The sequence below is a fragment of the Tachysurus fulvidraco genome, chromosome 22 (genome assembly GCF_022655615.1).
Source record: "Tachysurus fulvidraco isolate hzauxx_2018 chromosome 22, HZAU_PFXX_2.0, whole genome shotgun sequence".
NCBI lineage: Eukaryota > Metazoa > Chordata > Actinopteri > Siluriformes > Bagridae > Tachysurus > Tachysurus fulvidraco.
The window spans coordinates 15440444-15454881 of record NC_062539.1 but is presented as its reverse complement, the minus strand read 5'-3'; the positions used below and the strand labels follow the sequence as shown (position 1 = coordinate 15454881).

The window sequence follows — 14438 nt, the reverse complement described above, 5'->3', positions numbered from 1 at the left end:
TTAAAGCTGTTTTGAGCAATTCTTTTTTTTTTTCCACAGGACAGAAACGGTAACCAGTTGCAGGACAGAACTCCCAATGAGGTAGATTTTGTTCCTATAATAAACAATTAAAGAAAAATAATGACAATGGAAATATAACTCTAACTCTACAAATTGGTGTTTTCGTCTTTTAGGAAGTCTGCCAAAGACTTGTAAACCTCGGCACGCATCTGCACGCACTACAGGTCAGAGTGTAAGAAAGTTAAATCATTCTTCATTCTCTTAATCATTTCCGTTCTAAAAGTCTCATGTTCCATTGTCCCTCCAGGGAGCAGTGATCAGACAGGACTCCATTCTGGAGCTGTGCATGCGCGATGGCTGCACCTCCACATCCTGCTCCACTCCGTCCACCTCCACCCCCAGCCCTCTGGGCTCCGCCCCTCTGCGTCTGAGCCGCTCTTTGTCGCGTGACGCCCTGCTGGAGGGCGTGTTGCCCGGTGCGGGTGCGGATCAGGCGCTGCTGCAGAGACATTACGCCCTGCTGCATGACGAGGTGTGTCGTCTCCGCCCTCTCGAGTCTCGGCTGAGGGAGAGCGAACGGGCGAGAGCGCAGCTGGAGGCTCAGCTGAGGGAGCTGCAGGGGACACACAAACGAGACAGCACGGACACAACGACCACACAGGTGTGCTTTTGAAAGCTGTCGCAGTAAACGGAATAAAAATGATTTTTGCTTAGAAGCTAATATTTACTAAATTAGATTGTGTTGAAGATTTATATTAACAAGCTCATATGTCAAAATGTAATCTACATCTAACAGAGGGTTATTAAGGTGAAATTGTCAGTTATTAAGGTGGCGTTGAGGTGACCTGAGTTATTAAAGTGACAGTGAGTGATTAAGGTGACATGGTGAGTCATTCAGTTGACATGGTGAGTCATTCAGGTGACATAGTCATTCAGGTGACATAGTGAGTCATTCAGGTGACATAGTGAGTCATTCAGGTGACATAGTGAGTCATTCAGGTTGCATAGTGAGTCATTCAGGTTGCATAGTGAGTCACTCAGTTGACCTAGTGAGTCATTCAGGTTGCATAGTGAGTCATTCAGGTTGCATAGTGAGTCACTCAGTTGACCTAGTGAGTTACTCAGGTGATACAGTGAGTCATTCAGGTGACATAGTCATTCAGGTGACATAGTGAATCATTCAGGTGACATAGTGAATCATTCTGGTTGCATAGTGAGTCACTCAGGTGATATAGTGAGTTTCTCAGGTGATATCGTGAGTCATTCAGGTGACATAGTGAGTCATTCAGGTGACATAGTGAGTCATTCAGGTGACATAGTGAGTCATCCAGTTTGCATAGTGAATCATTCAGGTTGCATAGTGAGTCACTCAGGTGACATAGTGAGTTACTGAGGTAACAATGTTATTAAGTGGAGTAGTGAATTATTAAGGGGACTGTAAGTTTATAAGGTGTAATAGCGAGTTATTAAAGTGAAATAGTGAGTCATTCAGGTGACAGTGAGTCATTTAAGGGACAGTGAGTTATAAAGTTGACAAAAATGTTTTTAAGGTGAAATAGTGAGTAATTGAGGTGACATTGTGAGTTTTCAAAGTGACATAGTAGTATTAAATCTACAAAACAGTATAAAATTTTGAACTAGTGAGTTATTACGGTGAAGGTGTGAGTTATTATGGTGAAGGAGTGAGTTATAAGGGTGAAGGAGTGAGTTATAAGGGTGAAGGAGTGAGTTATTACAGTGAAGGAGTGAGTTATAAGGGCGAAGGAGTGAGTTATAAGGGTGAAGGAGTGAGTTATTACAGTGAAGGAGTGAGTTATTACGGTGAAGGAGTGAGCTATTACAGTGAAGGAGTGAGTTATTACGGTGAAGGAGTGAGTTATTACGGTGAAGGAGTGAGTTATTACGGTGAAGGAGTGAGTTATTACGGTGAAGGAGTGAGTTATTACGGTGAAGGAGTGAGTTATAAGGGTGAAGGAGTGAGTTATTAAGATAAAGTATAAACTTTCTAGGTTTTCTTTGGTTCTTATGACTTCTGTGCCTTTAAAAGCCTTTCTTTTTAATTCCTCGTCCCTCAGCGAAGAGGAAGTGATGGAAGCCACACACCCCTCGCCCCACTGGCCTGTCAGGAAACTGACCAGTTAGACGGTGTTCAGGAGGGAAGTGAGGAAGAAGATTCTGAAGAAGAGGGAGAAGTTCGTATTTCTCCACGCTCAGACAGTCCCAGAGGTGAGCGCTGGAGACAAGTGAAATGTTTGATTGACATTTGATTGAGATTGTCTGTCTGAAAATCCTTAATCCTGACCGTGACAGTAAACATGGAGTAACTCTAGCAGCATTCGTTCTTTCGTGTACTCTCTGTTTTTTCTCTGTATTAGTCTCTGAGTTACATCATTTCAGTAACTTCACTTAGAATGTTGATGCTGATATTAACCTGAAAGTGCTGCATTTTAAAAAACGAAGCATTTGAAATTAAAGCACTGGACAGACCAAAAGACTAAAGCGCCGCTGCATCAGTCTCTCCACGATGAGGTAGACGAACGTTATTGTGGGTAATGTACAAAATCGCCAGGCAACAAAGTTTGCTGTTTAGTGTACAGGTGTGTCCTAATGTTACATCTCGTATCTCTCTCTCTCTCGCTCTGTTTATACTCCGGGTGGGTCCGGCTATTCGTTGTCAATATTTAACCTGCTCTTCCTCAACAAACACAGCTCTTTGAAGACTGACAACACACACCGTTGCATCACCACCTAACCACACACACACACACACCCACACAAACAGAGACCAACCCACTACCTTTGATCACTGCTGGTTTCATGTATCAACCAATTGTGTGTGTGTGTGTTTAGATCTGCAGGACATCCCAGAAGAGAGCGAGTGCATAACCGAAGCTCCGGACGGCGACTCCGGCCACAGTTAACATCAGGTTCCAGTCGTGTCTGAATTTCCTGCATACGAAACGCTACACAACGCCTCCGCACTCCTGCGACACGCCCGAGAGAAAAAGCCTTCTTGAAATTCTTAAGGACGAGATATTGCAGTAGAGCGGAGAAAGAAGGATTCTAAGGAATTTGTTTTTGCCTTTATAATCACAAAGCTGCGTTTGTCTTAATAATTTATCTCAGAATAACCTCTTATCATGAACTGTAGCCTACGACTGCCTGCCTGTTTTAGGGAGCCAAGCACCGAGTGCTCGGAACTCTCACGTTTATTATTGTTTTTACTATTTAGTGGAAATGACTGAACTAGAAAGGAGGCTGAAATGTTTTTTTTAAGTGAAGATGGATGTAATCACGAACCGTATGCCATCATTTTATAAACGGAAATGACACGGGTGTCCAAAACATGGTCATCGTAAAATAATTTATAGAAGTAAATAAGAAAAAAATAATAATAATGGTACACCAGGCTAAATTTTTATACTTTTATAAGCAAAAAAAAAAGGTTTTCAGCTCTATTGAAGTTGTACCTGAGTTTGGGGGAAAAAAAAAGTCAAAAATGGGTTTTCAATAAATAAATAAATAAATAAATAAATAAATAAATGACCAAAGTTGTTCAGCAGCCAGAAAAAGAAATGGTAAATGATATATACATAATTCTATAGATTAGATGACAGTGATCATGTTTAGTACATTTCCGTAATGCATGTAGAACATCAGATATACAGCCACCACCACCACCACCACCCCCCCTCCTCTCCATATACAATAGTGGTATGATCCATCAGATCATTAGCATTTAATCCACTTCATCCTGCGTCGTTGTTCTGAAGTAGACGGACTAGCTGAAACTCATTACTGGTGAATGAAGGGTTTTTTTTTCGGTATTTTGTATATATTATGTATCTGTAAAAATATTTGGAAGGTTTTAAAAAAAAAAAAAAGAAATGAGCTCAAACGAATGATCTTGTACCTTAGTGTAAACCTTGTATCTTTTTTAAGACTTTTATGTTGTAATTTTATTGTTTTTTTTTTTACTTGAACTTAACTGCTTGTTTGGATTGTGATGTTTAAATATATTGTAGGAAATCCAACAGTTTTCGTCTGTTTTTATTCTTTACAGTCTCTTTATCTTTGTGTGCTTTTGACACGGGTTTAATATTGAACCGAATGAACACAATTAAAATGCAGATATTTATTATGATTTTTTGTATATTTTAGGTGTTCATTTCGATATAACTTGATAAATTAATGCACTATCTGTGATGTGTCATTTGAAGATTTACACGGAAAAAGAATTTTTATTTAAAAATTGCAAAAATCTGAAAAATCACTAATAATAATAAATAAAACAGCATGCAGTACATTTTAAACACAAAATCATGTGAAAAAATCACAAAAAAATATTTTGTTACAAACATTTGAATGATGAAAAAAATTATGAATTTTTCTTTCTTTTTTTCTTTCTGTCTCTCATTTCTTTTCTTGCTATTTTTATTCTGAAACATTTGACTATTTAGGACGATAACTTGATACATAACTTGATAAAATTAATCCTATTAGAGAATCATGTAAAAATAGAATTGTGAAGAAACTTAAATTAATCTAAAAAGCACTGCACTGTTTGTGATGTCATTTGAAGATTTACATACAAAAATAATTTATTTAAATCGCACATCTGAAAAATTACAAATAATAATAATAAAACAGCATGCAGTACATTTTAAACTCAAAATCGTGTAAAAAAAATCACACTAATAATATTTTGTTTCAAACATTAGAATGAAAATAACCTAATTGTTAAAATGAAATTGTGAAGATTAAAATGATGTACAGAATAATAAAACATGAATGACTTGAGAATAAGCAAATCATGTTTAAATGATTGTGGGCAGAAATACAATCAATACAAATAATCATTCATGAGGAAGAAAATATGTAAGAATCGTTGTGGACTCTCTTAAGTTTAAAACATGGTAATATGTTCTACGAATTATATACTGAACAGTTTCGTTGAACATTAATGTTTTGAAAACACACACACACACACACACGCACACATACACACACACACACACACACACACACACACACACACACACACAGGTCTTAATTTGACACCATGATGTCCATTCAAGGCCCAATAACAAACAAAACAAGAAAACTAGGGCAGAAGGAGTGGTCAGAGTTCCTGTACATACTGTATGTACATTTACATGACACCATTTTTTACCCTCTGGTCAAAACCCAGTCGTTTCTAGGTGGGAATCTGTGATAGGCAAAAAACACACAGTGACTACATCTATTCTGCACAACTGATCACAGCCAAGCCTTACACACCTTAGCCAATAGCTGAAGATGAGAAAAGGGATTTGACAGCAGCGGATGTCTAGATCACACCCTTATCAGCAAACAGAAGAGGACGACTGGAGTCGAGTCCAACAGTCGACCAGGTAAAGTGTGGCGTGCGGGTGAAGGATCTCACACACACCTGAGGAGAAAACTATACCGTCACGACCTGTTCCTTCAGTAAGTAAACTGCTGGGTTACTTTTTCATCAGGACTTTTGTTAAAAATAATAAACAAACAGTTAATATTCATATTTATATGTAAAAAGATTTAAGACCTTAAAGCTGAGTAAAGTTTTCTTTATGCATTTTCTTTGTCAATTTTGTATCCTGTAAACTTTTTATGAAACTTCTTTCTTTCTTTTTTCCTTCTTTCTTTCTTTCTTTCTTTCTTTCTTTCTCGTCTCTCATTTCTTTCTTTTTCTTTTTTCTTGTCTCACATTTCTTTCTTTCTCTCATTTCTTTTTTCTCTTTTTCTCTTTCTTTCTTTCTTTCTTTCTTTCTTTCTTTCTTTCTTTCTTTCTTTCTTTCTTTCTTTCTTTCTTTCTTTCTTTCTTTCTTTCTTTCTTTCTTTCTTTCTTTCTTTCTTTCTTTCTTTCTTTCTTTAAATAATCCTCTAACCTCAATTATATTACCAAAACAGTGACACTCTTAAACGCTGTACCCAATTCCACTCAATTTCCGACTTTTTACTTTTCATATAATATAATTATTAATACAAATTAGAATAAATATAATTACAAAAAAATGATCATCGAGTGTAACATTTATATAAACTATTTACCTGGTGAAAGCCAAACAAGCTGTGAAGCTCAAAATATCAGGATATGTTTCCTACTATTTCTTGGTAAAGAGCAAAGCGAGGAATGCTGGGAAATGTAGTTTTTAAATCCAACGTTAAATCTGAACGTTCATGTAATCATTCAATCAGTAAATCAACTGGTATCTAATAATATTTTATATACATGTTAAAATGTACTTAATGTTCACAGAGCTCTCAAGTTTTGAAGTTTTGAAGACAGTAATAATAATAATAATAATAATAATAATAATAACAATAATAACAATAATAACAATAATAATAATAATTAAGGGAGTTATTGTGTTTGGTAAGGATCGCTGACCGCAATTTACCCAAATACAAAGTATTTGTTTAATTTCCATTTATTAATGGAAATTAATAGTGTGTGCGTGTGAGAGAGAGAGAGAAAGAGAGAGAGAGAGAGAGAGAGAGAGAGAGAGAGAGAGAGAGAGAGAGAGACTGAGACTGGTGGTGTGTTTATTGTAAGTGTTTGTTGCTTTTTTGGACTCCTTTATTATTTGTAATGTTGCTCCCATTTAAATCAGTTCGGTTCAAGTCCAGACATTTTTTAGGGTCATGATTGTTTCGTTTTGAGGTTTGTTCAAACCGACCCTCGAATTTTCCATTGGTTGTTGCGTTAAATCCTACCAAGATAGTGCTATTTTCTGATTGGCTATTGTGTAGCCTCTTTTTTTTTTGATTGGCTGATAAGTGTCAGGCTCGACTAAGCGGTGCGGACTGATACATTTTGGGCGCTGCGGCTGATTAAATATATGATAAATAGTCAAAAAGTTTTTCTGCATGAGAAATACGATGTGTGGCGAGAGAGCGTGACAAAAGACCGAAATGCGTGACTGTCACTCTCAATGCGTGACACTTGACAGCCCTGTGTTGACATCAAACATTACAATGGGGATAAAATCTCAGTGACTGAGATCTTTTTTTTCGTGGCTTGGTTGTTGATTCATAAGAGGAAAAACCTCTTATGGTTTAATTTAAATTCACAAAACAACTTATTCTTATTGTTCTATCAGCTACTGTATAAAGTCATTTCCTGTATCACGCGCTTCATTTCCAACAACACTTAATACTAATCGGTAGCTACAAGCTAAGCTAACTTTTAGCTACATTAGCTAGCTAGGTTACCCATGTAGCCCGAAGCACACGTCAAGACACCGATGAACATGCCTAATGAACTTATTAGGAACATTTTTGCACTTCATTTTTGGTTGAAAAATATCTTTGCAACTTAATTAAAGTTTCTAAACTCGCTTTGCGAAAACTTTTAACTGTTATTTCTTTCTTTCTTTCTTTTCTATTTAACGCTGTACTGCAGGCACCTGCTTTTTGTCTGAGATGGAAAATGAACCAATTACGGTCGAGTATATTCCATCGAAACAATCTGTATGTACCCAGTTTTCTCTTTATTTGTTTATTGTACACTTTTGTTTTATGCTTAGAATTCATATATACATCTATAAAAACATTTTATTTCAGATGTGGTGGGGAACTCTTGGGACCGTCCGGCCGTTTACGCCTTTCGATCCGAATCTGGACGCACGTCAGATTTACACGGCGCTGGATAAGAAAAGTACGACCCTGCATCATCCAGATGTTGCATAAAGACATAATAACGATATAACCTTCGTTAGATCACTCTGTGTGTGTGTGAAAATTGGTGCAGCTTATGGATATGTGTGTGTTGTGTGTTAGATGCTGACGTGATGACGGTGATAAAGATCCTTACTTACAGGACCAACGCTCAGAGACAGAGCATTGCTTCAGCCTTCCAGAAACACACACAGAAGGTATTAAGACTTGAAAGCTATTTAATACTCAAACCTGATTGGTCATATTTGGATAAAAGAGTTGAGTAAAGATCTGCTTATTGCTGCTATAATGAAAGATACTAACTATCCTGTTGTCCTTCATGTTAGTAACAGTTCGCCCTGATCGTAAGAATTAAAACAATTTCTGCTATTTTGATTTTGTTTCTTTTTTTCACGTTGAGGATCTGAGCGCAGTTCTGAAGAAAGGTCTGTCAGGTGCTGTTCAGGAGCTGCTGTTAGCACTCATTATGACTCCGGCTCACTTTGACGCTCATCGCCTTCGCCAGTCCATGGAGGTGAGATGTCGTGCATCGTGAAAGAAATAAAACACTATGTAATGTGTTGTTATAACAATATATATGATGCTTAAGTTGATTATTTTCTAATATCACATCCTGAAGTGTTTTTTGTTTTCCTTTTCTTATCTCATTGTAATTTGGAAACAATTACAAATTTTCATTTATATTGATTTATATTAAGTAATATCCATAACCAGGAACATGTTTAAAGTCATTTCTTTGCTAATATAAGACAAAACAACTGACCATGGTTCAGCTCATCAATTCTGTGTTCTGTGTATATGTGTGATGTCATTTAAATGAAATTACTGAGTGATGCTGAAATAATATAGAAGTACAAGAAGCCTTTATCTGTCACATATACATTACAGCACAGTGAAATGCTTTTCTTTGCATATCTCAGCTTGGGGTACAAATGATGTCACATTGTCTCTGGACAGGCCTCAGAGATTAAGAGCCATGTCAAAGAGATGGGGCTTGAACCCCTGATCTTCTGCTTAGAACCCAGAGCCTTAAACATTGTGCCACCACTGACTAAAAACTGTCCTTGCAGGGTCTTGGGACAGACGAGGAAGCTCTTCTGGAGGTCTTGTGCACCAGATCACCGGACCAACTCCGAGATATCACTGTAGCGTACCACGAAGGTGATTTTTTTTTTATCACAGCACATCCTAAAATGTTTCAATCCTTGCATAGAACAGAAATTTGCCAACAATGAATGGGATTTGTTTAATTATTTATTTCCTTTATTAATAAGATTTTCTAGTTTTTATCTGTTTACAGTTACATTTAATGTTGTGGATCATTTTGTTATGATAATGTATTATAATAATGTATTTGAACGAGTGCGGTAATATTCACTTTGCAGTCTGACCAATCAGAATGGAGAATTCAACAGGTATTGTAGAATTTACTGGCATTTGTTTTTGGCCCACAGCGTACGGCCGTTATCTGGAAAACGACTTGATCAGTGAGACGAGTAAAGATTTTACCAAGCTGGTGCTGGCCATATTGAAGGTACAATAGTCTGATGAACAAAAATGTATTGTTTTATTAAAGCTCATTGCAAGGAACGATGATACAGATTGATTTGTCTGTCTTGATATGAACAGAAGGAGGATATTAGCAAGTCCAGCAAGATTAATTATGAGCTCATTGAGCAGGACGCCAAGGTGTGTCTTTACCTCTGTCTCGCTTTTCTTCATAACATAAATAGTAAATTCCCACAAGGTGTGTTTTTCATACACTAGTCACGATCAGTTGTGAACATTGAACACTTCTTGGTGTGTTTAGCAACTACGAGACGCTGTCATCGGTAAGAAATCGAACTCTGAGCCATGGATTCAGGTGCTCACCTCACGGAATTCAGACCATCTCGACAGAGGTATGACTTTAACCTCACCCTTATCCTCTTCCTCAAGCACAAGTGCTATCTTCTGTGTGCACTTAGGATGACTTAACACTCTTCTACTAGTGCTTTCTAGGCTTGAGGATCAGAAAGGCGAAGCAGTGGATAAAATCATCCAGAAGAGCTTCTCAGGAGACCTGCGACTAGGGCTGAGGATTTTGGGTGAGGACACAATTAGTACAGGCTTCACCAAGTTGTATATCAAAAAACATATTCAACGTGTCATCGACTGAAGAGAAATGATTCTGTGGAAGTGTTGTGTTATATTAACGAGAGGAAATTTATACTAGTCCAAGATTTTGAGAAAACTCTTAACCCTGAAAGATAGTAGTAGATGGAGTAGCAGTAGAGATACATTTAGTAGAAGAAGTAATGAGAGAGATGAGATGTCTCCAGGACCCCAAGCTGTAATATACCTGTATGATATATGCAGTGCTGGCAAAACAGAAATAAAGTGCAACATACATTAATTTTTAAAAAATAGTGATTTTGTTGCTCATCTGCATTCAAATAATTATGTGACTTGTCTCTGCAGTTCAAACTATCCAAAACACACCACTATTCTTGGCCCAGCGCTTACACACCTGCATGAAGGTAGGGAGGCTTATTATTTACATTCGTTACACTTATATCCGTTACAGAGCGACTGTAGTCTGTCTGTGTGCTTGTGTGTGAGAGAAAAGTGCTGTGGTTCATGGCATCATGGTGGCTCGGAGTGAAGAGGACCTCCTGCGTGTGAGAGTCGAGTTCGTCAAACTGACCAATCTTTCCCTCTACTCCACCATACAGGTCAGATCACACACCTCACACACTTTATCTAAATACCACAGCTGTAATGTTCATGATGTCATGTCATCCAACTTATAGAAAGAATTCAAAGGGGAGATGCAGCAAGCTCTTCTGGCTCTATGCCGATCTGAGGATGGGTAGAAGTACATACACGGAAGCGAGGCTAACGTTGCTGATGTTCTATAACATTAAATGTCACTTTAAATGTATAATAAAAAATATCAAATAAATTGATTCAACATTTTTTTGCATTGGTTTGAATTATTATCCTCAGCTTTTCCTTTCCTTTTGGGAAAGGTGTGTGCTTCCTTCTTTGTGTCCCTCTGCATTACACACAACAATCATGTCACTGTTACATATGGGTGTATCAAAAAAATTACATATACCAAAAAAAAAAATGCAGGTTGGTGGAGATCTCTTGCCTCAAGTGGAGGAGTTTAAGTATCTTGGGGTCCTGTTCACGAGTGAGAGAAGGATGGAGCGGGAGATCGACAGGCGGATCGGTGTATCTTCTGCAGTGATGCGGTCAATATACCGATCTGTTGTGGTGAAGAAAGAGCCGAGCCATAAGGCGAAGCTCTCTATTTACCAGTCAATCTACGTTCCTACCCTCACCTATGGTCATGAGCTTTGGGTCATGACCGAAAGGACAAGATCCCGGATACAGGCGGCCGAAATGAGTTTCCTCCACAGGGTGGCTGGGCGCTCCCTTAGAGATAGGGTGAGGAACTCAGTCACTCAGGAGGAGCTCAGAGTAGAGCTGCTGCTCCTCCACATCGAGAGGGGTCAGCTGAGGTGGCTCGGACATCTGTTTCGGATGCCTCCTGGACACCTCCCTGGGGAGGTGTTCCGGGCATGTCCAACCAGGAGGAGGCCCCAGGGAAGACCTAGGACACGCTGGAGGGACTATGTCTCGGCTGGCCTGGGAACGCCTCGGTATTCCCCCGGAAGAGCTGGAGGAAGTGTCTGGGGAGAGGGAAGTCTGGGTGTCCCTGCTTAGATCTGCTGCCCATGCGACCCGGCCCCAGATAAGCGGTAGAAAATGGATGGATGGAAATAAATTGATTCAACATTTTTTTGCATTGGTTTGCATTATTATCCTCAGGTTTTCCTTTCCTTTTGGGAAAGGTGTGTGCTTCCTTCTTTGTGTCCTTTTTTTTCTTCTCTGCACTACACACAACAATCAAGTCACTGTTATATATGGGTGTATCAAAAAAATTACATATACCAAAAAAAAAATGCAGTCAAATATTACATAAACCACATATTTTTAATATGTACAGTATGTATAATATGTTTTTTTAATGTATTATCAAATAATTCCAATAGAACGGTTGGGGAAAATGCTCATATTGTCAAAATCACTGAAAGAAAGAAAGAAAGAAAGAAAGAAAGAAAGAAAGAAAGAAAGAAAGAAAGAAAGAAAGAAAGAAAGAGAAAGAGAAGAAGAATAGTCAAAAAGAGAGAAAAGAAAGCATAGCAGAAGGCAAGAAAAAGAAAGATGGAGACGAGAGACGAAGAGAGGACACTGCAGAAAGAGCGAGACGAACGAGAGCGACGAATAAGAAAAACTTAGAAAGATGAAAAGGGAGAAATAGACAAGAAGCGATCGCAAGGACTAAAGAAATGGAGAAAGAACATAGAAGAAAGCAGACAAGAAAAGTAGAGAGTAGAACGAATTTGAGAGGAAATGTAGAGAAGAAACGAACAGGAGAGACGAGAACGCGAAAGAACAGAGAACAACAAAGAAAAGAAGAACAAGAAAAAGCAAAAGACGAGAGGACAAAATGAAAGAAACGAACAGGAGAGAGAAGGAGGAAGAGAGAACAGGCAGAAGAGATAGAGAGGGAGACAATAGAACAAGTAAAAGAAGAAAGAAAAATACTAAGAAAGAAAAGAGAGGAGAAAGAAACCAGAGAAACAGTAGAAAAAAGAAAAGAAGAATAAACAAAAATAAAAAAGAATAAGAAAGAACGAGAGAGGAGAAAATCAAGAGAAAGAAAGACACCAGAGGAGGGAGACGGAGAGAGAGACGAGACGAGGAAGAGATAGGTGAGTGACACAGACGAAGAAGAAAAATAAGAAAAGAATAAGAAGAAAATAAACCGACAAGGATAGAACAGAAATGAGAGAAGAGTAGAACAAATTGAGGAGTAGAGACAAAAGCGATAGAAAAAGAGATGAGACGAATACAGAGAAAGAAGAAAGAAAGGAAAGAAGAAAGAAAGTAAAATCGACAAAAAAGACAAAAATAAGAAAGAAATAGGGAGAGCGGACAGAAAACAGAAGAGAAAGCAACAACAGAGCAAGCGAAGGAGAAAGAAAGGGCGAAAGAACGAAAGAAGAACGAAAAAGAAAAAAAGAAAGAAAGACAGAAAGAAAGAAAAGAAAAGAAGAACAGAGAAAGAAAGAAAAGAAAGAAAGAAAGAAAGAAAAGGAACGAAAAGAAGAGAGAGAGAAGAGAAAGGAAAGATAAAGAGAAGAAAAAGAAACAGAACGAAAGAAAGATGAAGTAGGGAAAGAAAGAGTAAGAGAAAAAGAAGAAAGAAAAGAAAAGTAAAGAAGAAAAGAAAGAGAAAGAAGAAAGAAAAAGAAAAGAAAGAAGAAAGAAGAGAAAGATCAAAAGAAAGAAAATGTAAGAGAGAAATGAGAAAGAAAAGAAAAGAAAGAAAGAAAAGAAAGAAGAAGAAAGAAGAAAGAAGAAAGTAACGAAGAAAGAAGAAAAAGAAAAGAAGAGAAAAGAGAAAACAGACTAGAGTGAAGAAAGAAAAGAGAAGAGAGAGAAAAGAGAAAGAAAGAACAAGAAAGGAAGAAGAAGAAGAGAAGAGATAAAGAGAAAAGAAAGGAAGAAAAGGAAAGAAAGCAAGAAGAAGAAAGAAGAGAGTTAGAAAGAAGAAAAGAAAAGAAGAAAGAAAGAAAGAAAGAAGAAGAAAAGAAAGTAAAGAAAGAAAAGAAAGAAAGAAACTGAGTAATAAAGGAGAAAGTAAAAGAAAGGAAAGAGAAAGAGTAGAAAGACAAGAATGACATAGAGAAAGAGAAAGAAGGAGAGACGAAGAGCAGAAAGAAAGTCAGAAAGAAGTGAAAAGAAAAGAAAGAGGAAGAAAGAAAAAAAGAAAAGAATAGAAAGAAGTAAAGAAAGCAAGAAAAAGAGAAAAGAAGAGACAGAGAAGAGAAAGAGAAAAGAAGGAAAGAAGAAAGAAAGAAAGATAAATGAAAGAAAAGAGAGAAAGAGAAGAGGAAAAAGAAAGAAGAAAGAGAAAGAGAAGAGGCAGCAGAGGAAAGATGAAAGAAAGAGAAAAGAGAACGAGAAAAGAAAGAAAAGGAAAGAGAGATAAAGAAAGTGAAAGAGAAAAAAGAAAAGAAAAGAGAGAGATAGCAAAAAGAAAGAGAAGAGAAAGAAACAGAAAGAAGAAGAAAAAGAAAGAGAGAAGAAGAAAGAAAGAAGAGAACGAAGAAAGCAAGAAGAGAAAGAAGAGAAAGAAAAAGCAGAAAGAAAAGATGAGAGAAAAGAAGAGGAAAAGAGAAAAAGAAGAAAGAAAAGAAAGAAGAAGAAGAAAGAAGAAAGAGGAAACAGAAGAAAGAGAAAGAGAAGAAAAAGAGAAAGAGGAAAGAAAAGAAAGAAACAGAAGAAGAAGAAAGGAAAGAGAAAGAAAACGGATAAGAAAGAAAGAAAACAGGATACAAAGGAAACGAGACAAGGAAAGAAGGAGAGAAGGGACAGGGAGAGAGAGAAGAGAATGAGAAGAGAAAGAGAAAGAAATAAACGAAACAGTAAAGGACACGAGGACGATAAGGAAAAAACACCAGAAAAGAACTGAAAGACAAGAAAGACCACGCCCAGCCTCCCTCCGCGCCCGCATCCCGCCCTCCCACGCCCCCCTCCCTCCGGTCCCACCGCCAGACGCAAAAGACCCTTAGCCCGAAAGAAAAAGAGAAGAAAAGAAGAGGAAAAATGACGACAAAGAAAGAAGAGAAAAGGAAAAAAGAAAAAAGAAAGAGAAAAGGAAAGAAGAAGAAAAGGAA

At 37.6% G+C, this 14438-nt stretch overlaps 2 protein-coding genes across 8 annotated transcripts in view; both read left to right on the top strand.

The window, feature by feature from the left end:
• The window catches only part of arhgef2 (rho/rac guanine nucleotide exchange factor (GEF) 2), a 56288-nt gene extending 52744 nt beyond the window's left edge, over positions 1-3544 (top strand). For all 6 annotated transcript variants that reach the window (XM_027142709.2, XM_027142707.2, XM_027142710.2 and 3 more), the window contains 5 exons: positions 40-81; positions 174-224; positions 308-661; positions 2076-2226; positions 2851-3544. In XM_027142709.2, coding sequence (XP_026998510.2) covers positions 40-81; positions 174-224; positions 308-661; positions 2076-2226; positions 2851-2921 — 669 coding nt within the window. In that variant the 3' untranslated portion in view covers positions 2922-3544. The remainder of the gene's footprint in view (positions 1-39; positions 82-173; positions 225-307; positions 662-2075; positions 2227-2850) is intronic.
• Positions 3545-5319: 1775 nt separating this feature from the next.
• Positions 5320-10658, top strand: LOC113640236 (annexin A2-like). 2 transcript variants are annotated; one of them, XM_047806184.1, is made up of 13 exons: positions 5320-5469; positions 7427-7494; positions 7588-7681; positions 7804-7898; positions 8102-8215; positions 8772-8862; positions 9156-9235; positions 9331-9390; positions 9512-9602; positions 9693-9788; positions 10162-10220; positions 10305-10415; positions 10494-10658. In XM_047806184.1, the coding sequence occupies exons 2-13, from the start codon at positions 7447-7449 to the stop codon at positions 10554-10556; spliced, it is 1002 nt and encodes a 333-aa protein (XP_047662140.1). In that variant the 5' UTR covers positions 5320-5469; positions 7427-7446; the 3' UTR covers positions 10557-10658. The 2 variants fall into 2 exon arrangements, with proteins under 2 accessions (XP_047662140.1, XP_047662139.1); XM_047806183.1 differs by lacking the exon at positions 5320-5469 and adding an exon at positions 6945-7318.
• The last annotated feature ends 3780 nt before the right edge of the window (positions 10659-14438 follow it).

Coding starts and splice junctions, on each gene's coding strand:
- LOC113640236 (XM_047806183.1), top strand. CDS start 7,282: ATGAACTTATTAGGAACATTTTTGCACTTCATTTTTG. Junction 7,899..8,101: donor TCCAGAAACACACACAGAAG/GTATTAAGACTT, acceptor TTTCACGTTGAG/GATCTGAGCGCAGTTCTGAA. Junction 10,221..10,304: donor GCTTACACACCTGCATGAAG/GTAGGGAGGCTT, acceptor TGTGTGTGAGAG/AAAAGTGCTGTGGTTCATGG.